The sequence below is a fragment of the Eriocheir sinensis genome, unplaced genomic scaffold (assembly GCF_024679095.1).
Source record: "Eriocheir sinensis breed Jianghai 21 unplaced genomic scaffold, ASM2467909v1 Scaffold422, whole genome shotgun sequence".
Taxonomy (NCBI): domain Eukaryota; kingdom Metazoa; phylum Arthropoda; class Malacostraca; order Decapoda; family Varunidae; genus Eriocheir; species Eriocheir sinensis.
The window spans coordinates 2,501-25,209 of NW_026111746.1; the positions used below are offsets into that span (position 1 = coordinate 2,501).

The 22,709-nt window shown below is 47.0% G+C and overlaps 1 protein-coding gene across 5 annotated transcripts in view; it reads right to left on the minus strand.

The window, feature by feature from the left end:
- Positions 1 to 856: 856 nt before the first annotated feature.
- LOC126992227 (uncharacterized) overlaps positions 857 to 22,709 on the minus strand; it is a 28,292-nt gene continuing 6,439 nt past the window's right edge. For 3 of the 5 annotated variants that reach the window (XM_050850890.1, XM_050850889.1, XM_050850887.1), the window contains 12 exons: positions 21,729 to 22,631; positions 16,942 to 17,029; positions 16,481 to 16,601; positions 15,054 to 15,285; positions 14,549 to 14,643; positions 10,493 to 10,646; positions 9,391 to 9,537; positions 8,319 to 8,527; positions 7,740 to 7,923; positions 6,820 to 7,038; positions 4,040 to 4,438; positions 857 to 2,338 (listed from right to left, as the gene is read on the minus strand). In XM_050850890.1, the coding sequence (XP_050706847.1) occupies positions 2,217 to 2,338; positions 4,040 to 4,438; positions 6,820 to 7,038; positions 7,740 to 7,923; positions 8,319 to 8,527; positions 9,391 to 9,537; positions 10,493 to 10,646; positions 14,549 to 14,643; positions 15,054 to 15,285; positions 16,481 to 16,601; positions 16,942 to 17,029; positions 21,729 to 22,631 (2,873 nt within the window). In that variant the 3' untranslated portion in view covers positions 857 to 2,216. The remainder of the gene's footprint in view (positions 2,339 to 4,039; positions 4,439 to 6,819; positions 7,039 to 7,739; positions 7,924 to 8,318; positions 8,528 to 9,390; positions 9,538 to 10,492; positions 10,647 to 14,548; positions 14,644 to 15,053; positions 15,286 to 16,480; positions 16,602 to 16,941; positions 17,030 to 21,728; positions 22,632 to 22,709) is intronic. The other 2 variants (XM_050850891.1, XM_050850888.1) reach the window with 1 other exon arrangement.

Genomic DNA, 22,709 nt, shown 5'->3' on the forward strand with positions numbered 1-22,709 from the left:
TCTTTCCCCCGTTCCTATTTTCGGTTTATCCTTATTTCACCTTTTTAGTTTCTCTCTCCAGCCTTTCTTCTGTTTTCCCTGTGAGACTAAGGGCCAGTTTTACAGTTCCCCGTGATGGGTTAGTAAGCTCCCAAACCAATACCAGAGCCTTCGAAATTTCCTTGTATAGTGTCTAGTGTTTGTGTTTAAGTTCACAAATTTGATGAAACTATACAGGAAAAGTCTTGTGTATTTAGCGTGGCATCGAAGACCTCACCATTTTCGATTGTATGGGATTCTATAGTTTGGTTCGGGCTGTTACGAAGACATTGTGTTGGACTGTGAAATCGGCTCTAAGTCCCGTGTTTTCGGCTATCACAACAACTATTTCCCAAGACCACAACGGAGATTAGTCGGGTTCCTATGAGTGTGTTTTTACGTTCATGTTGCAGAGGCCTTGTTAAACTATAACTAGGATCATAAAACTACTCATGAAAATACCCCCAACGGCCCCTACCAAAGCCTTATCAGACGTGGGTGCAAAGTTGCCAGATTGTCTTACTCAGCCTCTTATATTTACCGACTTTCGACCCAAAAACTGTCTCGTGGACCCTAATAAGGAGATTCACTTATATTTATCGTTAAAATAGTTAATTCCTGATGTTTCTTGGCAATAGTAAGGCGTCAGAAACCGGTAAATACTATTCTCTGAGTACAACAATCTGGCAACGGTGCGTGGGTGTGAGAGACCTGAAATGTTTGAGAATAAGGGTCTGAATAGCACCAAGGCAAGGCATCGTAAACGATTGTATGAAGATGTGAAACAGCGAGGGAGTGCTGCTACTGCTCTCATTAAAAAGTTGATCACACCCTTAAACACCTTTGAACATTTATTATCTTACTTATAGTTAAAATACACACAAGGTAGTTAATAAATTCAGTGGATTTGCTTATAAACTGTGTATTTATGTATGCATGCATGTATTATACGTCTGAATACCTATCTATACTCTGTTCAAGCTAACTTGGCGAATAAGCTCCTCCTCCTTCGCCAAAGAGTGTATATCATTGGCCAATCCCCTTGCAAGACACCTCCCCTGTCCAAATCAGGCTGCGTGTGATTGGGGGATGCTGGGAAGGGTTTTCTTTTCAGTGGATGCTGTCACGAGGTTAAATCTTATTGATGGATGCTCGGAAATGTTTAATTTTATTGGTGGATACTGGAAAATATTAAATCTAATTGATGAGTGCACGGAAATTTTAAATCTTATTGGGGGAGTGCTCGGAAATGTTAAATCTTATTGGTGGATAATATGAAATTTTGTCTTATTGGGGATGGATGAAATTTTAAATCTTCTTGGTGGACGCTGAGGAAAAATTAATATCCTTGATTGGCGGGATTCTTTGCTATGTTAGTATGAACAGAATCTGACTATCATGTAATATTTGGTCACTGAGAATCTAAACCGGACTAACGTGTATACTAAACGCTTATAACTCTAGCCTTAAACCTAAATGTATAGTCTTCAATACTCTTTTTTTATACTTATTCCTAATACTCTTTTTTCCTCTTTGATCCTTAAAAAGTCACACCAAACACCATCTAGTTTAGTCACCCGTGAAATGGAAGGCTCATCGTATTGTCTTTATTTACACCTTGTTGTATAATGTAGTAGTAGTAGAAGTAGTAGTAGTAGTAGTAGTAGAAGTAGTAGTAGTAGTAGTAGTAGTAGTAGTAGTAGTAGTAGTAGTAGTAGTAGTAGTAGTAGATATCTTTCCGCGGTAGTAGTAGAGAGACGAGGAAAGTGGAGGACGAGAGACTGAAAGAGTGGGAGAGTGGTGGAGGAAAGGGAAGGAAAGGTAGAGAGACGAAGAGATAAAGTAAGGAAATATACTAGAGTGATGAGAATGAAAGTAAAGGATAATGGTCACTTTCAACAATACAATAATAACAACAACAACAACTACGACAACAACAACAATAACTACTACTACTACTACTACCACCAACACAACTACTACTTCCACCACCACAACCACAACTACTACAACAACTACCACTATTGCTTTAAAGGTCACCCTCGAAGCAGGTCACTTCAGAAGGTCATCTCGAGGTCAACATCATCCTTCTTGACAATCCTACAGGTCGAGAAGCTCAGGTGAGGCCAGGTCAGCTTAGGTCATAACTGGCGCATAGAAGGTCAGATGACGCCAGACCAGGTGAGTGTGTGGGCTTGTTAGCAGGTAGGGAAGTCAGGCGGGGGTCTTGGGGGCACGTCCTTGCTATTGCCCACGTGCAGCACCAACGCCATACCTGACAGCCCGTTCAAGCTCACCTGGCTCTCCAGCACCCAAACACCTGTAAGGGAGGGAGGTGTGAGTGGGCAGGTGCGGGAGTGAGTGGGAGTGGGAGTGGGGAATAGGTTCGTACATTGGGGTGAATGGAAACGATGTGAATGGTTCTTTAGCAATCCTTTTCTATCTCAATCAATTAATCTATTTATCTATCTAGCTCTCAGTAATCTCTCTCTCTCTCTCTCTCTATCTATCTCTCTCTCTCTCTCTCTCTCTCTCTCTCTCTCTCTCTCTCTCTCTCTCTCTCTCTCTCTCTCTCTCTCTCTCTCCTTCTCTCTCTCTTCTCTCCTCTCTCTCTCTCTCTCTCTCTCTCTACCCTTTCAATCTTTTTTCCTCTTCCCTTTCCCCTTCATCCCCATCCCTCCCCTTCCTTCTTCATCCCCCCTTTCCCAGCTTTCCTTCTTCCTTCCTTTCCCCTCTCTCTTTTACCACTCTCTCTATATCGCACCCTTCTCCTCTATCCTTTTCCTTTCCTCTCCTTCCCTTCATCTTTCCTTTGCCAACCCTCTTCTTCCCTCCATTTCTCCTCTTCTGTCCCTCTTCTTCTCCCCTCTCTCCTTTTCCTTTCCTCTCCTTCCCTTCATCTCTCCTTTGCTTTCCCTCTTCTTCCTTCCGTCTCTTCTCTTCTTTCCCTCTCCTTCTCCCCTCTCCTCTTTTTTCCCTCTCCTCTCCTTCATCTCTTCTATTCCTTCCCTCTCCTTCCCTCCTCTCCTCTTCCTTCCCTCGCCCTCCTTCCTTCTCTCCTCTTTCTTCCCTTTCCTTTCCTTCATCTCTTCTATTCCTTCCTTCTCCTTCCCTCCTCTCCTCTTCCTTCCCTCGCCCTCCTTCCTTCTCTCCTCTTTCTTCCCTTTCCTTTCCTTCATCTCTTCTATTCCTTCCTTCTCCTTCCTTCTTCCCTCCCACCCTCTCCCTCCCCCCTTCCCCCTCCTCTCCCTTCTTTCACCCCTCCCCATTTATCCTCTACCTTTCCTCCCCCACCCTCTCCCCCTCTTCCTTCCCTTTCCCCCTCCTCTCCCCTCTTTCACCCCTCTCCATTCATCCTCTACCTTTCCTCCCCCACCCTCTCTCCCTCTCCCTTCCCTCTTCACCCTCCTCTTCCCTCTTTCATCCCTCTCCATTTATCTTCTACCTTTCCTCTCCCACCCTCTCCTCCTCTTCCTACCCACATCACCCGCCTCTCCCCTCTTTCACCCCTCTCCATTTATCCTCTACCTTCCCTCTCCCTCTCCCTTCCCTCTTCACCCTCCTCTCCCCTCTTTCACCCTTCTTCATTCATCCTCTACCTTCCCTCTCCCTCTCCCTTCCCTCTTCACCCTCCTCTCCCCTCTTTCACCCCTCTCCATTTATCCTCTACCTTTCCTCTCCCACTCTCTCTCCCTCTTCCTTCCCTCTTCCCCCTCCTCTCCCCTCTTTCACCCCTCTCTATTTATCCTCTACCTTTCCTCCCCCACCCTCTCTCCCTCTTCCTTCCCTCTTCACTCGCCTCTTCTCACCCACCCTCTCCCCCTTTCCCGTCCCTCTTCACCCGCCTCTCCCCTCTTTCACCCCTCTCTATTTATCCTCTACCTTTCCTCCCCCACCCGCTTCCCTCTTCCTTCCCTCTTCACTCGCCTCTTCTCTCTCACCCTCTCCCCCTTTCCCTTCCCTCTTCACTCGCCTCTCTTCTCTTCCACCCCTCTCCCTCCCTTCCTCCTCCTCCTCTCACCTGGGTTGTCCGCTATGAACCTGACGATCGTGTATCCCCCAGGAGGAATGGCCACTGTGTCCTTCTGGATAGGCGACTTCAGGTCCCTCACCAGCTGCCCGCCCTTGTCCAGCTCCTCCGCCCCGTAGCGATACAGGAACGGGGGAGGGGGCGGCGGGGGAGGGGTGGTGCCGTTCGCTGGGGGCGGAGGCGGGGGGGGAGGGGTGGTGCCGTTCGCTGGGGGAGGGGTGGTGTCGTTCGCTGGGGGCGGGGGCGGGGGGGGAGGGGTGGTGTCGTTCGCTGGGGGCGGGGGCGGGGGGGGAGGGGGGATGGCGGGCAGGGCAGCGGCGTTCACTTGGCTCATCACCCAGAACTTGTACCCGTGAAGGTGCACAGGCTCGGCGGTCTCGTTGGCTGGGCCTGAGGAGAGGGGGAGGCAGGTAAGGTATGTGGCAGGTAAGATATGTGGTAAGATATGTGGCAGGTAAGATATATGTGTTAAGGTATGTGGCAGGTAAGATATGTGGTAAAGTATGTGGCAGGTAAGATATGTGACAGGTAAGATATGTGGTAAGGTATGTGGCAGGTAAGATATGTGGTAAGGTATGTGGCAGGTAAGATATGTGGTAAAGTATGTGGCAGGTAAGATATGTGACAGGTAAGATATGTGGTAAAGTATGTGGCAGGTAAGATATGTGACAGGTAAGATATGTGGTAAGGTATGTGGCAGGTAAGATATGTGGTAAAGTATGTGGCAGGTAAGATATGTGACAGGTAAGATATGTGGTAAGATATGTGACAGGTAAGATATGTGGTAAGGTATGTGACAGGTAAGATATGTGGTAAGGTATGTGACAGGTAAGATATGTGGTAAGGTATGTGGCAGGTAAGATATGTGGCAAGGTATGTGGCAGGTAAGATATGTGGTAAGGTATGTGGCAGGTAAGATATGTGGTAAGATATGTGACAGGTAAGATATGTGGCAAGGTATGTGGCAGGTAAGATATGTGGTAAGATATGTGACAGGTAAGATATGTGGTAAGATATGTGACAGGTAAGATATGTGGTAAGATATGTGACAGGTAAGATATGTGGTAAGGTATGTGACAGGTAAGATATGTGGTAAGGTATGTGGCAGGTAAGATATGTGGAAAGGTATGTGGCAGGTAAGATATGTGGTAAGGTATGTGGCAGGTAAGATATGTGGTAAAGTATGTGGCAGGTAAGATATGTGGTAAAGTATGTGGCAGGTAAGATATGTGGTAAAGTATGTGGCAGGTAAGATATGTGGTAAAGTATGTGGCAGGTGGATGTGTGGCAAGGTGTGTGGCAGGTAAGATGTGTGGTGGTGTGTGGCAGGTAAGATGTGTGGTAAAGTATGTGGCAGGTAAGATGTGTGGTAAGGTGTGTGGCAGGTAAGATGTGTGGTGGTATGTGTGGTAAGATATGTGGTAAAGTATGTGGCAGGTAAGATGTGTGGTAAAGTGTGTGGGTAAGATATGTGGTAAGTTATGTGGCAGGTAAGATATGTGGTAAGATATGTGGCAGATAAGATATGTGGTAAGATATGTGGCAGATAAGATATGTTGTAAGGTATGTGACAGGTAAGATATGTGGTAAGATATGTGGCAGATAAGATATGTGGTAAGGTATGTGGCAGGTAAGATATGTGGTAAAGTATGTGGCAGGTAAGATATGTGGTAAGATATGTGGCAGGTAAGATATGTGGTAAGGTATGTGGCAGGTAAGATATGTGGCAAGGTATGTGGCAGGTAAGATATGTGGTAAGGTATGTGGCAGGTAAGATATGTGGTAAAGTATGTGGCAGGTAAGATATGTGGTAAGGTATGTGGCAGGTAAGATATGTGGTAAGGTATGTGGCAGGTAAGATATGTGGTAAAGTATGTGGCAGGTAAGATATGTGGTAAGATATGTGGCAGGTAAGATATGTGGTAAGATATGTGGCAGGTAAGATATGTGGTAAGATATGTGGCAGATAAGATATGTGGCAAGGTATGTGACAGGTAAGATATGTTGTAAGGTATGTGACAGGTAAGATATGTTGTAAGGTATGTGACAGGTAAGATATGTTGCAAGGTATGTGGCAGGTAAGATATGTTGCAAGGTATGTGGCAGGTAAGATATGTTGCAAGGTATGTGCCAGGTAAGATATACGGTAAGATATGTGGCAGGTAAGATATGAGGTGATGAAAGCCTTGTCAAATGTGTGTGCTTTGGCTCCGAAGTGTTTAAATATATGGCTCTAATAACAATACCAGCAACACCACCACCACCACCAATAAAGTATAACGGAGCAAGAATGTTATACACCAAAAAATCTAATGAATAACACTGTGTCTTGGTAAGGTTGACGGTGGAGAACACACACACACACAGATACTCACACACATACCCCCTCGCACACACATACACCCCCCCACCCTTACACACACATACCACCAATACCCCAGACACACACACACACACACACACACACACACACACACACACACACACACACACACTCTCTCTCTCTCTCTCTCTCTCTCTCTCTCTCTCTCTCTCTCTCTCTCTCTCTCTCTCTCTCTCTCTCTCTCTCTCTCCAGTGCAACATGATTGACTCATTTAAAAACAAGCTCAACCGACATTTTATATTTACTAAAGTAGAAATGGAAAGTCTCCGTGGCATTTGATTTTATATGATTTTACTTAGGTTTAAGAGAGACCACCTAGTCTGGACAATAGGGTCTGTGTGGTATATGTATCTAGGTGAAATCTAAGAAAATCTCTCTATCGCTCACCTTCACCCACCATCACCAGGTCCACCAGCGAGCCCTTGGGCACGGGAATGGCGTGGATACACTCGCAGTAGTCCATCACGCACTGGTTGGCTCGCACGCCCGTCTCAGCGCTGCAGTTCTCGCTCTTCAGGGCCTTCAAGTTGGTCATCAGCGGCTTCGGGGGCGGCCTGAAGCTGAGGTTGTTGATCTGAGGCGTTCTATACATCTTGTCCTCAGGGTCTGGGGTGAGGGAAGGGAGTTAGCGAGAGAGGGATGAGAGGGAGAAAGACAAAGCTAGAGATAGTTAAAGAGATAAAGGAAAAGCATAGAGATAAAGTATTGGAAGGCAAGAAAGTGTTTTTTTTTATTTGAGGCGTTCTTTACCTCTTGTTCTCGATGCAGTGGAGTAGCTGGGTATCTTTCAGTGGAGGGGGCACTACTACCACAGCTGAGTATGGGGGCATTAGGCAAGCGGAACTCAGGGGTAATCAGATGCCACTTAGAAGGCTACTAGAGCATATTCTACGATCAGATTAATGGTGGGTATTGGGGCATGGCCAGTGTATGGTTCCGGATTATCATAGAGGGTGAGGAGTGAATCAATTGTGAGTGAAAGAAAGAGAAAGAAAGATAGAGAAATAAAAATTGTAGAGATAGGAAAAAGTTATATAGAACGACAGTGGAGAAAGACTGTGGTATGCGAAAAAGAGAGGCAAAGAGAAAGGGATAGAAAGTAGGAATAGGAGACGAGTCTTCTTCTACAACAACTACTACTACTACTACTACTACTACTGCTATCTTACCTGTGGATATGTAGCAGTAAAAAAGAGTAGCAATTCTGGGAGTGGATGTTGCAGTAGCAGTATTTGCAGTAACAGGCAAATAGCAAACCTACCTACGCTCATACCTGCCTCTTGCCACCTGTCACCACCTGTCCTTACCACTGAAAATATCGTAGTAGAAGAGCGAGTAGTAGTTCTGGTTGTGGCTGTAGCGGTGCGAGAAGGCCAGGTAGAAGGTGTGGTCAGCCTTTGTGGATGTGATGCGGGTGGGCACAGGTGAGAGGCTCGACAGGTGAGACAGACAGCGCTGCCCAGGTGTGCCGCAGAGCCCACTGAAGGAATCCTGAAGCGGCAGGTAAAGAGAAGGTGAAGGTGAGTAGTGGGAAGAGGATAAGTAGATAGGTGGGTAGTTAGTTAGGATATGGTGAGAAATTTGTAGGAGTAGTAGTAGTGGTGGTGATAGTAGTAGTAGTAGTAGTAGTAGTAGTAGTAGTAGAATAACAATAAGAATAAGAGTTAGTCTAATTAGAAGAAGAGGAAGAGAGAAGAAAGAAAAAAGACAAGAACTAGGACTGTATAAGGCAAACAGGTAGAAAAGAAAAACATAAATAGATACGGAGAGACAGCTTGATAGATATAAAGATAGATGAAGAACACACACACACACACTTCACATCTTCCTCCCCACCCCCTCCTATTCCTCCTCCTCTCCCTCTTTCACACACACAGACGCCTCACCATCGGCTCCTCCTCGGTGGCAGGGGCGGGCACGGGGGGCAGGTCCGGCAGTGTGTCGTTGAAGGTGAAATTGGCGGGGAGGTACTGCAGGGCGGCGTGCTGGGACAGGCCCTGGCACGCCCCGCCGCCCACCACCTTCACCCAGAAAGTGCCGTTGGGTCTTGCTGAGGCCTCCTGCTCGGCGCGGAACATCACGTCATATCTCTCACCTGTGCACGTAAGAAAGGTGGACAGGTAAGGTTAATTAGATGTCAAGATAATGAGGTAAAGGATTGTATTATCAGCTGTATGCGTAAGAAAGGTGGACAGGTAAAGTTAATTAGAGGTAAAAACAATGAGGTGAATGTTTGCATATCACCTGTACACGTAGGAGAAAGGTGGACAGATAAAGGTGATCAAGCTAATGAGGAGAATGTTTTCATATCACCTGTACACACAAGAAAGGTGGACAGATAAAGTTAATTAGACAGCAAGATAATGAGCCCAAGGTTTGCATATCACCTGTACACACAAGAAAGGTGGACAGGTAAAGGTGGTCAAATATCAAGATAATGAGGTGAAGTTCTGCACATCACCTGAACACGCAAGAAAGGTGGACAGGCAAAGGTAATCAGACGTCAAGACAGACATCAGCATTCTTTCATCCCTTTCACTGGCATACTCGGTAACAACTTTTATTTGTCCATATTTCGTCCTTCATATGACTTAAACGCTTTTCTGAGGCAGCACCACTCAGACCTAAGTTGACCATCTTTTACTGCTAGCCTCCTTTTTCTCTCCTACAACTTTTATTTGTCCATATTTCTTCCTTCCTACGACTTAAACGCTTTTAAGAGCCACCACCACTCAGACCTAAGTTGACCATCTTTTTACTGCTATCCTCTTTTTTCTCTCCCTTTTTTGTTTTCCTTTTTCCTCCTCCCCCCTCGAAAAAGAGAGGCAAAGAGAAAGAGATAGAAAAGTAGGAATAGTTGACGAGTCTTCTACTACTACTACTACTACCACCACTGCTACTACTACTACTACTGCTGCTGCTACTACTACTACTACTACTGCTACTACTGCTCCTCACCCGGGTTCAGCAGGATGGTAGTGGCGTTGACGAAGGACACCGGCGCCCCGTCCAAGGCCAGGATGATGAGGTCGTGGTCGTCCAGCGTGACCGTGAAGGGGCAGGAGGAGGCGGCGGCGCTCACCACACGCAGACGGTACCGCTTGTCTGAGGGAGGCGGTGAAGGCGGTGAGGCGGTGGTGGTGATGGTGGTAGTGGTGGTGGTGGTGGTGGAGGAAAGAAGGAAAGAAAAAAATACACGGAAGGGAGGAGAAGGGAGGTAGGATGAGGGATAAGGAGACGAGAGCAAGAACGGAAAAAAAGGGCAAAGGGAAAGAAAGGATAATCATAAAGAAAAAAAAAGCAGGGAGGTAGTTTAAGATAAGGGAGAAGGGAGAAAAGAAACATAAATAGGAAAACATGGAATAAAAGGGAAAAAAGGGGAAACAAAAGGAAAAAAAATGGGAAGGTAGTTTAAGATAAGGGAGAAGGGAGAAAGGAAACATAACTAGGAAAATATGGAATAAAAGGGAAAAAAAGAGAAACAAAGGGAGGAGAAAGGGGAAGGTAGTTTAAAATGAGGTACAATAATAAAAGATAAGTGACAGAAATGGAAAGGAACAGAAAAAAAGAGAGGTAGTTTAAGACAAGGGAGAAGGGAGAAAGGGAACATAAATAGGAAAATATGGAATAAAAGGAAAAAAAAAGAGAAACAAAGGGAAGAGAAAGGGGAAGGTAGTTTAATAAAATGGATGATAATAATAAAAGATAAATGGTAGAAATAGAAAGGAACAAAAAAGAAGAAAAAAAAACAGATGGGAGAAACAAGGAAGTCGTTTAAGATGAAAAATAAAAGAGAGAGAAAGAGAAGAAACCACAATGAAAAAGGGAAAAGGGAAACAAGAAACAAAAGGGAATAAATGAATAAATAAAGAAAATAAGGTAAAAAAAGGGAAAGTGAAGGGGACGACATGGGAGTGTGTGTGTGTGTGTGTGTGTGTGTGTGTGTGTGGTGGGGCGAGGGACATTCAATAACACCCACTCCATATAACCACTACACAATATAGGCAACACGGGTAAAGAGGTGAAAAGGTAAGCCACAGGTAAATCTAATTAGCCTTACTTTGCTCCACGATTAACCTGGGGGGCGGCACGGAAGGTGAGGTGTGTTTGGCGCCCCTGCCGTTGATCAGGAGGGCGGAGGGGCGGGGGGCAAGGCCGGCACTGTTCCTGTCCGCCATCAATGCCACGGCGGATTTCTGGTGCCAATCGCTCACCTGTGTAGAGAGGGAGAGTGTCACTGTTACCTGAGGACGAGTTGCAGGTGAGTCGGGGGAGGAGGAGGAGGAAGGTAGAAGAAACGGGAGGGGAGAGGGGAGTGTTAGGGGAGTGAAGGAGAGGAGGTAAAGGGACTGAGAAACGGGAGGGGAGAGGGGAGAGTTGGGGAAGTGAGGGAGAGGAGGGAAAGGGGAGAGGGGAGAGTTAGGGGAGTGAGGGGAGAGGAAGGAAAGGGCGAAGGAAACGGGAGGGGAGAGGGGAGAGTTAGGGGAGTGAGGGAGAGGAGGGAAAGGGAGTGAGAAATGGGAGGGGAGAGGGGAGAGTTAGGGGAGTGAAAGGAAGGAGGGAAAGGGAGTGAGGAACGGGAGGGGAGAGAGGAGAGTTAGGGGAGTGAGGGAGAGGAGGGAAAGGGAGTGAGAAACAGGAGGGGAGAGGGGAGAGTTGGGGAGTGAAAGTAAGGAGGGAAGGGAGAAGGAGGAGGGGAGAGTTAGGGGAGTGTGGGAAGGAGGAGGAGAGGGAGAGTTAGGGGAGTGAGGAGAGGAGGGAAGGGAGTGAGAAATGGGAGGGAGAGGAGAGGGGAGTGACGGAGAGGAGGGAAAGAGAGTGAGAATTGGGAGGGGAGAGGGGAGAGTGAAAGGAAAGAGGGAAAGGGAGAAGGAAACAGGAGGAGAGGGAGAGTTAGGGGAGTGTGGGAAGGAGGGAAAGGGAGTGAGAAGCGGGAGGGGAGAGGGGAGTGAAAGGAAGGAGGGAAAGGGAGAAGGAAACGGGAGGGGAGAGGGGAGAGTTAGGGGAGTGTGGGAAGGAGGGAAAGGGAGTGAGAAACGGGAGGGGAGAGGGAGTGAAAGGAAGGAGGAAAGGGAGAAGGAAACGGGAGGGGAGATGGGAGAGTTAGGGGAGTGTGGGAAGGAGGGAAAGGGAGTGACAAGCGGGAGGGGAAAGGGGAGAGTTAGGGGAGTGAGGGAGGGAAGGGAAGGGAGTGAGAAACGGGAGGGGAGAGGGGAGTGAGGGAGAGGAGAGAAAGGGAGTGACAAGCGGGAGGGGAAAGGGGAGAGTTAGGGGAGTGAGGGAGGGAAGGGAAAGGGAGTGAGAAACGGGAGGGGAGAGGGGAGAGTTGGGGAGTGAAAGGAAAGAGGGAAAGGGAGAAGGAAACGGGAGGGGAGAGGGGAGAGTTAGGGGAGTGAAAGGAAGGAGGGACAGGGAGAAGGAAACGGGAGGGGAGAGGGGAGAGTTAGGGGAGTGTGGGAAGAGGAAGGAAAGGGCGAAGGAAACGGGAGGGGAGGGAGAGTTAGGGAGTGTGGGAAGGAGGAAAGGGAGTGACAAGCGGGAGGGGAAAGGGGAGAGTTAGGGGAGTGAGGGAGGGAAGGGGAAGGGAGTGAGAAACGGGAGGGGAGAGGGGAGTGAGGGAGAGGAGAGAAAGGGAGTGACAAGCGGGAGGGGAAAGGGGAGAGTTAGGGGAGTTAGGGAGGGAAGGGAAAGGGAGTGAGAAACGGGAGGGGAGAGGGGAGAGTTGGGGGAGTGAGGGAGAGGAGGGAAAGGGAGTGACAAGCGGGAGGAGGTGAGTTTTTTTTTTCTACAACAAGGGAGACAGTTCAAGGGCACAAAAAAAGGAAACAATAATAAAAAAAAGCCCGCTACTCGCTGCTCCTAAAGTAAAAGTAATGAAAGAGAAAATAGACAACGAAAGCTTGAGATCTGAATGAATGAAGATGGAAAGTGTCTACAAATAAAAATGAGAGGGAAAGAAAGGAAAAAAAAAATAAGAATGGAGAAGACAAGTAATATCCACACACAAAAAAAAAATGAGAAGGAGAGGAAGAAGAGAAGAAAAGTAAGAATGAAGAAGGAGGGAAATGTCTACGAACAAGAATGAAGGAAAGAAGAAAAGGAGAAGAGGAAGAATGAAGAAGGAGGGAAATATCTACAAACAAGAATGAGGGAAAGAAGAAAAGGAGAAAAGTAAGAATGAAGAAGGAGGGAAATATCAACAAACAAGAATGAGGGAAAGAAGAAAAGGAGAAGAGTAAGAATGAAGAAGGAGGGAAATATCAACAAACAAGAATGAAGGAAAGAAGAAAAGGAGAAAAGTAAGAATGAAGAAGGAGGGAAATATCTACAAACAAGAATGAGGGAAAGAAGAAAAGGAGAAGAGGAAGAATGAAGAAGGAGGGAAATATCAACAAACAAGAATGAAGGAAAGAAGAAAAGGAGAAGAGGAAGAATGAAGAAGGAGGGAAATATCTACAAACAAGAATGAGGGAAAGAAGAAAAGGAGAAAAGGAAGAATGAAGAAGGGGGGAAATATCTACAAACAAGAATGAGGGAAAGAAGAAAAGGAGAAAAGGAAGAATGAAGAAGGAGGGAAATATCTACAAACAAGAATGAGGGAAAGAAGAAAAGGAGAAGATTAAGAATGAAGAAGGAGGGAAATATCTACAAACAAGAATGAGGGAAAGAAGAAAAGGAGAAGAGGAAGAATGAAGAAGGAGGGAAATATCAACAAACAAGAATGAAGGAAAGAAGAAAAGGAGAAGAGGAAGAATGAAGAAGGAGGGAAATATCAACAAACAAGAATGCGGGAAAGAAGAAAAAGGAGAAAAGGAAGAATGAAGAAGGAGGGAAATATCTACAAACAAGAATGAGGGAAAGAAGAAAAAGGAGAAGAGGAAGAATGAAGAAGGAGGGAAATATCAACAAACAAGAATAAGAGAAAGAAGAAAAGGAGAAAAGTAAGAATGAAGAAGGAGGGAAATATCAACAAACAAGAATAAGAGAAAGAAGAAAAGGAGAAAAGTAAGAATGAAGAAGGAGGGAAATATCTACAAACAAGAATGAGGGAAAGAAGAAAAGGAGAAAAGGAAGAATGAAGAAGGAGGGAAATATCTACAAACAAGAATGAGGGAAATAAGAAAAGGAGAAAAGGAAGAATGAAGAAGGAAATATCTACAAACAAGAATGAGGGAAAGAAGAAAAGGAGAAAAGGAAGAATGAAGAAGGAGGAAATATCTACAAACAAGAATGAGGGAAAGAAGAAAAGGAGAAAAGGAAGAATGAAGAAGGAGGGAAATATCTACAAACAAGAATGAGAGAAAGAAGAAAAGGAGAAAAGGAAGAATGAAGAAGGAGGGAAATATCTACAAACAAGAATGAGGGAAAGAAGAAAAGGAGAAAAGGAAGAATGAAGAAGGAGGGAAATATCTACAAACAAGAATGAGGGAAAGAAGAAAAGGAGAAAAGGAAGAATGAAGAAGGAGGGAAATATCTACAAACAAGAATAAGAGAAAGAAGAAAAAGGAGAAGAGGAAGAATGAAGAAGGAGGGAAATATCAACAAACAAGAATAAGAGAAAGAAGAAAAGGAGAAAAGGAAGAATGAAGAAGGAGGGAAATATCTACAAACAAGAATGAGGGAAAGAAGAAAAAGAAGAGAAAGAATGAAGAAATCTCTACGAACAAAAATGAGAAAAAGAAGAAAAGGAGAAGAGTAGGACTGAAGAATGAGGAAAATCACATACAAGCAAGAATGAAAGGGGAAAGAAAGGAGATAAGGAAGAATGGAACAACCCCTTTTTCTTATTTCCTTCACTCCCTCCTTTCCCTTACTCTTTCCCTCTCCCCCCCTCCTCTTCCTGCACCCTCCTTCCCCTCTTTCCACCTTAGCCTTTTACCCCATTTCCCTTTTCTCTTCCCTTCCCCTCCCCTCTCCTTTCATTCCCTGTCTCTCCTCCTCCTTTCTCTCCTTTCCTCTTCCCCTTTCTTCCTCCCTCACATTCTACTACATCTCCCTCTTTTTCCCACTTCTAACTGCCTATCTTCTGCCTCTTAAGTTCGCCACAGTGTTATTTCCCTTTCTCTCTTGCATCGATGTTCTGAAGATGACTCGTGCGGGCGGGTTGAAAACTTACCATCAATATGTGTTCTTCCATGTGCACGTTGGGGTCACTTTCCGGAGGCTGGTTGATGATGAGTGACCCAAAGAGACCGTCCCCTCGTTCCAGGCCTGGGGGAGGGGGAGGGGAGAGTGAGGGGAGAGTTAGGAGAGTGAGGGGGAGGGAGGAAAGGGAGGGAGAAGAATAGGGAAGGAAGTGGGAAGCGATGGGAAGGATAAAGGAAAAGAAGAGGATGAGTGTGAGGAGGATAAAGAAGAGAAGTAGAAAAGAATTGGTTAAGTGGTGGTGATAGAAGAAGAGGAGGAGGAGGAGGAGGAAGAGGAGAAGGAAGATTAAGTGAGTGGAAGAAGAGACGAAGAGACGCAGACACATTGACATAAGATACAAAGGAGTTACAACACTTAATTTGACACAATCTCTCTCTCTCTCTCTCTCTCTCTCTCTCTCTCTCTCTCTCTCTCTTACACCCTCTCTCTTACACCCTCCCCCTCCCTCCCTTCCCTTCCCTTCCCCCTCTCACCGGCGTGCCAGAAGTGGGTGCCGGGGTCGGTGGCGAAGAAGGCGTATCGGAAGCCTGAGCCGGGCGGGATGGGGCACTGCGTCACCCCCGCCGCGCCGTCCATGAAGGGGGTATGGCGGGCGTCGGGCAGCGCAGCGGAGGGCCCCAGCGTGACCCCGTGCCAATGGAGCGTGATGGCGGTGGACGGGAGGTTGTTCATCACGTCCACCAGGATCTTGTCGCCTACACAGACCTGGGTGTGGCGGAGAAGAGGTGAGGGAGGGCTGAGGGAAGGGAGGAAGAGGGTGGGTAAGGGAATGATAGAGATAGGGGAGGATAGGAACATCTACACTCCTAAACCCTTCCATTCCTTTACCTGTATCTTACCTGTCCTCCCCTCAATACACCTACACCCCTTACAACCTTCCCTTACCTTCCCTTACCTACGTCTCACCTGCCATCCACTCAACACTGACATCCCTATAGCATTCCCTCCCCTTCCCTTACCTGTATCTTACCTGTCCTTCCCTCAACACACCTGCACACATACACCCTCCCCTTCCCTTTCCTTACCTGTCCTTCCCTCAACACACCTGCACACATACACCCTCCCTTCCCTTTCCTTACCTGTCCTTCCCTCAACACACCTGCACACATACACCCTCCCTTCCCTTCCCTTACCTGTCCTTCCCTTAACACCTACCTCACACACCCTTTCCTCCTCCCACCTTCATCTCACCTGTCAATTTCTCTCATTAACACCTACTCCCAAACCCCCTTCCTTCCCCTTACCTGCCTCTTACCTGTCCTTCCCTGCACCCTGCTCTTCCCTTACCTGCATTTTACTTGTCCTACCCTCAACACTTATCCCATACAGCCTTTCCCTTACCGTCATCTTAACTATCTTTCCCTTAATTAAAACCAAGACCCCCTTCCATTACAGCAAAGGAAACAGCTCAAGGACATATTACACAACAACAACAACAACAAAAATAGATTAATAAAAAAGCCAGCTACACTCTCCTATACCATTATCTGTCCGTTCATCTTAACTATTTTTCCCTTAAAACCTAGATCTCCTTCTATTACAGCAAAGGAAATAGCTCAAGGATATATTATACAACAACAACAACAACAAAAAAAGACAGCTACACTCTCATCTTCCATTATCTGCCCTTTCATCACCCCCCACCCCTTACACCTTTCCCTCCCCTTACCTGCGCCTCACCTGCCCCCGCCTGCTCACCCACCGTTACCAGATTATCGTACTCAGAGCCTCGTATTTACCGGTTTCTGAGTCATAGCTATTACCAAAAAACACCAATAATTAACCATTTTAACGATAACTATATATGAAGGCAGTTATTGGGATCGAGGAGGCAGTTTTTGGGTCGGAAATCGGCAAACATGGGAGGCTGAGTACGACAATCTGGCAACGTTGTCCTCACCTCGATGGGCGGTCCCGGCAGCTGCTTGTTGACGGAGAAGATCATTCGCCGCACGCCGTCCGCCGCCACGCACTCCGGCCTCTCGCAGTCAGTCTTGTTGCGTGGACAGTCATAGCAGGCCCTGGAGGAGGAGGAGGAGGAGGAGGAGGAGGAGGAGGAGGAAGGATAATTATGTTGACTTTTGCTTATGGTGCTTGTTATCCTCCTTCATTTTTTTCCTTTTCTTTGCTTTTTTTTATGCTGTTCTTTCCATTTTTACCTTTTATTTTCATCTTTTTCTTCGCCTTCAACTTTAATCTACTACTACTACTACTACTACTACTACTACTACTACTATTACTACTACTACTACTACTTTTTTTATACAGCAGAGGAGACAGACAGACAGACAGACAGACAGAGGAGACTACTACTACTACTACTACTACTACTACTACTACTACTACTACTACTACCCTTACCTGGACATCGTTTGGTAGAGGTGCACGTCGAAGCTGAACTGGCAGATTCTCGTGTCGTTCTGGGCACAGGGGCGCTTGCAGAACTCACCTGTAATTAGCAAGGCAGGTGAGGTGATGCTTAGGTGGAGGAGGAGGAGGAGGAGGAGGAGGAGGAAGAGAAGGAGGAGGAGGAGGAACTGAATTGACTCTTAATAGTTCGACTGAAGAAAGAAAGGAGTGTTTAGGAGTGACTGAAAAAAATAAAAATAAAGGAGAGAAAGAAAGGAAAAGAGAAAGAAAGAAAGGGGGAAGGAAAGAGAAAGAAAGAAAGAGGGAAGGAAAGAGAAAGAAAGAAAGAGGGAAGGAAAGAGAAAGAAAGAAAGAGGGAAGGAAAGAGAAAGAAGGAAAGAGGAAGAAAGAAAGAGGGCAGGAAAGAGGGAGAAAGTAAGAGGGAAGAAAGGAAAGGAAGAAAGAAAGAGGGCAGGAAAGAGGAAGAAAGTAAGAAGAAAGTAAGGAAGGAAAGGAAGAAAGAAAGAGGGAAGGAATTAAAGTAAGAAAAAAAGAGAGGAGAGAAAAGTAGGAAAGGAGGAAAAACACGCGAAAAGAGAAGCAGGAAGAGCCAGTTGTTGCCAAGAGTACGATTAGGAAAAAAAAGGAGAACGATAAAGAGGAGAATGAAAATGCAGCCCCATGAGTTGCTGAATAGAGAGGACGAGGCTGCTAGGAAGACTTAAAAGGATAATTACAGAGGAGGGGAAGGGGGTCAAGGGCAGCAGACGAGGCAGCAAAACACAAGTAACAGAAAAAAGAAGAAGGAAAAATAGTAATAAAACACACAACCAGGAAAACAATGTAGTCTAAAAGGAAAAAGGAACATTGAATTGCGTCATTGAGTATTTAGTCGCGAATAAGATGAGTAAAAAAATAAAATAAATAAAAAAATAAGAAAAATGCATGTAAAAAGTTGGACATGTTGAAAAAAGGAAAAAAAGAAAAAAAAAAGATAAAACAAACAACGTCACGAGGAGACACATCAACAAAGAAAAGAAAACAATCAACAAAAAAAAAAAAGAAATAATTGGCAAAAGAAGAAAGGCGAAGAAAAAATGTTATTACGTAGAGAGAGAGAGAGAGAGAGAGAAGAAAGAAACTGTTACTCCTTGGACTTAATTTCTTGTTACCACCACCACCTCTCTCTCTCTCTCTCTCTCTCTCTCTCTCTCTCTCTCTCTCTCTCTCTCTCTCTCTCTCTCTCTCTCTCTCTCTCTCTCTCTCTCCACCCCCACCCCCAACACCACCACACAGACATATAGACACACACAGACAGGCAGACAGACGCATATACGCAGAAATGCAAGTAAGGTCGCATTCCAAAGCCCATTCTTCTTGATTAACGACAAATTAGCTGCACACGAACACACACACACACACACACACACACACACACACACACACACACACACACACACACGAGATGAGCCCCACAACCAAAAATATAAAAATCACAAATTAAACATGACTACTAACGAGAGAGAGAGAGAGAGAGAGAGAGAGAGTGTGTTCCCAGAAACCTTAGAAGGAGCGGTTCGTTGCAACACACTCGACACACTCGCCTTGATTGGTAATAATTCATCCAATTCCACGTTTAAAACCATCCACTGCCCTCCTTCCCTCCCTCCCTCCCTCCCTTCATTCTTTCCTCCGACCTCCCTCACCCCCTTCCCTTCGTTTCGGACCTCTCCCTACCTCCCCTTTCCTCCTCTTCTCTCCCTCTCCCTCTTCCATTCATTTCTGCCCTTCCTTCTCCTTTTTCTCTATCCTCCATGTTCTCCTTCCCTTCCTTTCTGCCCTTACTTCTCCCTTCCTCCCTTTCTTCCATGTCAACTCTTCATCATTTCCTTCCTACCCTCCCCCATCCCCCTCCTTTCTCCTCTCCACCCCCCCCATCCCCCACTTCCCTTCCTTTCTCCCTCTTCTACATGTCTCCTCTCCTCCCCTTTTTTTCTCCCCTTGTTTCTCCCTTCCTCCCTCTCCTTGTTTTTTCTTCTTGCTAACATGTAACATCTTTTCCGTCTTTAATTCCTTCACTCTCTTCCTTCGTTCTTCCTCTCATCTAATTCTTATCTTTTGTTGCTTTACGTTTTCATTTTTTCGTTTCCTATCTTTATCAGCTCTTAACGTCCTCATTCCTTCCTTCGTCAGTTCCCTCAACCATTATCTTCTTTGCTCTCCCTTTCAATAATACTTAACCTCCCTATTCCATCCCTCTTTATTTCCCTCAGTCCATCTTCTTCCCTCTCTCCCTCTTCATTGCTTCCTCTCCAGTTCCCTCATCCCATTATCTCTTTCCTTCATTCTCCCTCCCAACTCATAACCTTCTCTTTCTTTTCTCTCTAAGTCTCTCAGTCCATTACCTCCCCTCCTCCTCTCTCCCTAAAAAGTTTTAACCCTTCCTTCCTTCCTTATCAATTCCCTCATGCCATTATCCTCTTTCTTCCTCCCTCTCTTCCAAGTCTAAACCCTTCCTTCCTTCCTAATTGACTTTCCTCACCTCATTATCTTCTTTCTTCTTTCTCTCTCCCTTTCAAATCCACAGCCTTAATACCCTTACCCTTTCTCTAGCACCCTTATTTATCTTACCCTTCCTACTAGACCGGGAGCCAGTGGGGTCAGCCTAGCTGGAAAGGTTACCAATTCAACCCCACACAGCAATGGTTCTTGTGTCTGCCCATGCATGAAAACTGAAGTCTGCCGGGCCTGCAGTGGTGGACAAGGTCATGAGGTCATGTCAAAGTTGTAGCCCCATAGCATTTATTAAGACCCTGACTTTGGTCCTGATCAGAACATCACGGTAGAGATGGCAGGATGGTCGCAAATGATGCCAATGGACAAGACAAACAATTCATATTCAGACAACATTTGGCTAATGTTAACGGTTTGTCTGTAAAAATGGTCATAGTTCAGAAATATGGTGCAAATGGCTTTTTTTTTTGGCAATTTTTTTTTTACAACAAAGGAGACAGCTCAAGGGCACAAAAAAAGTAAGCAATAATAAAAAAAAGCCCACTACTCGCTGCTCACAAAAAGAATCTAAAGAGGTGGCCGAAAGAGAGGTCAATTTCGGGAGGAGAGGTGTCCAGATACTCTTCTCTTGAAAGAGTTCAAGTCGTAGGCAGGAGGAAATACAGAAGAAGGAAGGGATGAAAGAGTGAAGATGCTGGTTAACTCTTGCATAAGGGGTTTGGACAGTATAGGGATAAGCATGAGTAGAAAGTCACGTGCAGCGGGGCCGCGGGAGGGGGGAGGCATGCAGTTAGCAAGTTCAGAAGAGCAGTCAGCATGAAAATATCGATAGAAGATAGAAAGAGAGGCAACATGGCGGCGGAAATTAAGAGGTAGAAGACTATCAGTAAGAGGAGGAGAGCTGATGAGACGAAGAGCCTTAGACTCCACTCTGTCCAAGAGAGCTGTGTGAGTGGAGCCCCCCCACACGTGAGATGCATACTCCATACGAGGGTGGACAATGCCCCTGTATATGGATAGCAACTGTGCGGGGGAGAAGAACTGGCGGAGACGGTACAGAACGCCCAACCTCGAGGAAGCTGATTTAGTGAGAGAAGAGATGTGAAGTTTCCAGTTAAGATTTTGAGTTAAGGATAGACCGAGGATATCTAGTGTTGAAGAAGGTGACAGCTGAGTGTTGTCGAAGAATAGGGGATAGGTGTTTGGAAGATTGTGTCGAGTTGATAGGTGGAGAAATTGAGTTTTTGAGGCATTGAAGGACACAAGGTTCCTTTTACCCCAATCGGAAATGCTAGTAAGGTCTGAGGTTTAGATAACTATGACCATTTTTACAGACAAACCGTTAACATTAGCCAAATTTTGTCGGAATATAAGTTGTTTGTCTTGTCCATTGGCATCATTTGCGACCATCCTGCCATCTCTACCGTGATGTTCAGATCAGGACCAAAGTCAGGGTCTTAATAAATGCTATGGGGCTACAACTTTGACATGACCTCATGACCTTGTCCACCACTGCAGGCCCGGCAGACTTCAGTTTTCATGCATGGGCAGACACAAGGACCATTGCTATGTGGGTTTGAATTGGTAACCTTTCCAGCTAGGCTGACCCCCCCTGGCTCCCGGTCTATACCTATGCAATTCGTTTCTCAGGAGCCCCTCCAGAGTAGCCCTAGCCAGGTCCTTCCTCCTCTCCTTCAGCCTATCCAAGCTTTGCCTATAGTCCCCTGAATAGCCACAGATCCTCTCCCTCTTCTCCAGTTCCATCAGAGTAACCCAGATTCCATCCTGTTCTACTTCAGCTCACTCAAGACCTACTCACAGCCTTAGAGTAGTCCACGCCCACTATTCTTTCATCCGGCCCCCTCGAAGACCCACTTATAGATACTCTAGGCCCTAAGGCGTAGAGTATCTCAGATCCATTATTCTCTCTTTCAGCCCCTCAAAGACCCACCCATAACCCTTAGATAAGACCTGACCCACTATTCTTTCCTTCGGCTTCACCAAGACCTATCCATAGCCCCTAGAATAGCCCCGATCCACTATTCATTTCTTCCGCCCCTTCAAAACCTACTCATGACCCCTAAAATAGCTCAGATCCACTATTCTCTCCTTCAGGCCCTCCAGGACCATAGCCCCAGAGAAGCTATTATTGTCTCTCAAAAAGGAGCTGCTAGCCGTACCATGCATAACCCCAAACGTGGCCCTAGACCCGCCTCCCCATCATGCAGCCTTTCTAAGACCCGCTCAGCCCGGCTCGGCAGCTTGGGGCCGCTCTGCGTACTCACCCAGCGTGATGTCGTCCTGGGTGTCGTTGCCGTTCTTCTTGCCGTGCCGCGCGTGGTGGTGGTAGTAGCGCCAGCGCATGTCGCCCCTCACGCGGTTCTGGTGGTAGCGGTGCACAAACTTGCCGACCATGTACTCGTCCAGCTCGAGGCCCATCTTGTAGTAGAAGTACGCCTTGGCCGCCTCGGCCCCGAACTTGAGGGCGTACTTGGCAATCTTCAGTTTGATGTAGGCGCCCAGCAGCTTCTTGCCCAACTTGGCGGCGCCCATCCCCGCCAGGCCTCCCATTAGCGCCTTGCTGCCCAGCCCGCTGCCAAGGCCGCGCCCATAGCCCCCGTAGCCGCCAAGGCCGCCGTAGCCACGATGGCCGCCAAAGCCGCCGTAGCCGCCGTAGCCGCCGAAGCCCATGGGCGAGAGGAACTTGGCCTTCTTATGCGCCTTGTGCAGGACGTAGGCCGTGCCCGCCGCCGCCACCAGCGCCGTCACCTTCTGCTTCTTGCTCTTCTTCTTCTTCACCGGCATGGGGAAGCCGCCCACCGGGTAGCCCCCGAATCCCCTGCCGGCCATTGCCGCCGCACCCAGCCCTGCCCCGTACGTGGGCCGACTGGCTGACGCGAAGCCGCCGTAGGACTGGTAGGAGGAGGGGTAACCGTAGCCGGCGCGGGGCGTGTTCCACCCCACCGGGGCCCCGCCGCCCCCGAACGGCTGGTTGCCGCTGGGGTAGCTGCCAAATGGACGCACTCCCCCGGGGTAGCCGCCGACGGGGTTTGTACTGCCGGGGTAGCCGCTCACGGGGTTTGTACTACCGGGGTAGCCTGGGGCTGGTCTGACACCCCCGGGGTAGCCGCCGACGGGGTTTGTACTGCCGGGGTAGCCGCTCACGGGGTTTGTACTACCGGGGTAGCCTGGGGCTGGTCTGACACCCCCGGGGTAGCCGCCGACGGGGTTTGTACTACCGGGGTAGCCGCTCACGGGTTTGTTTA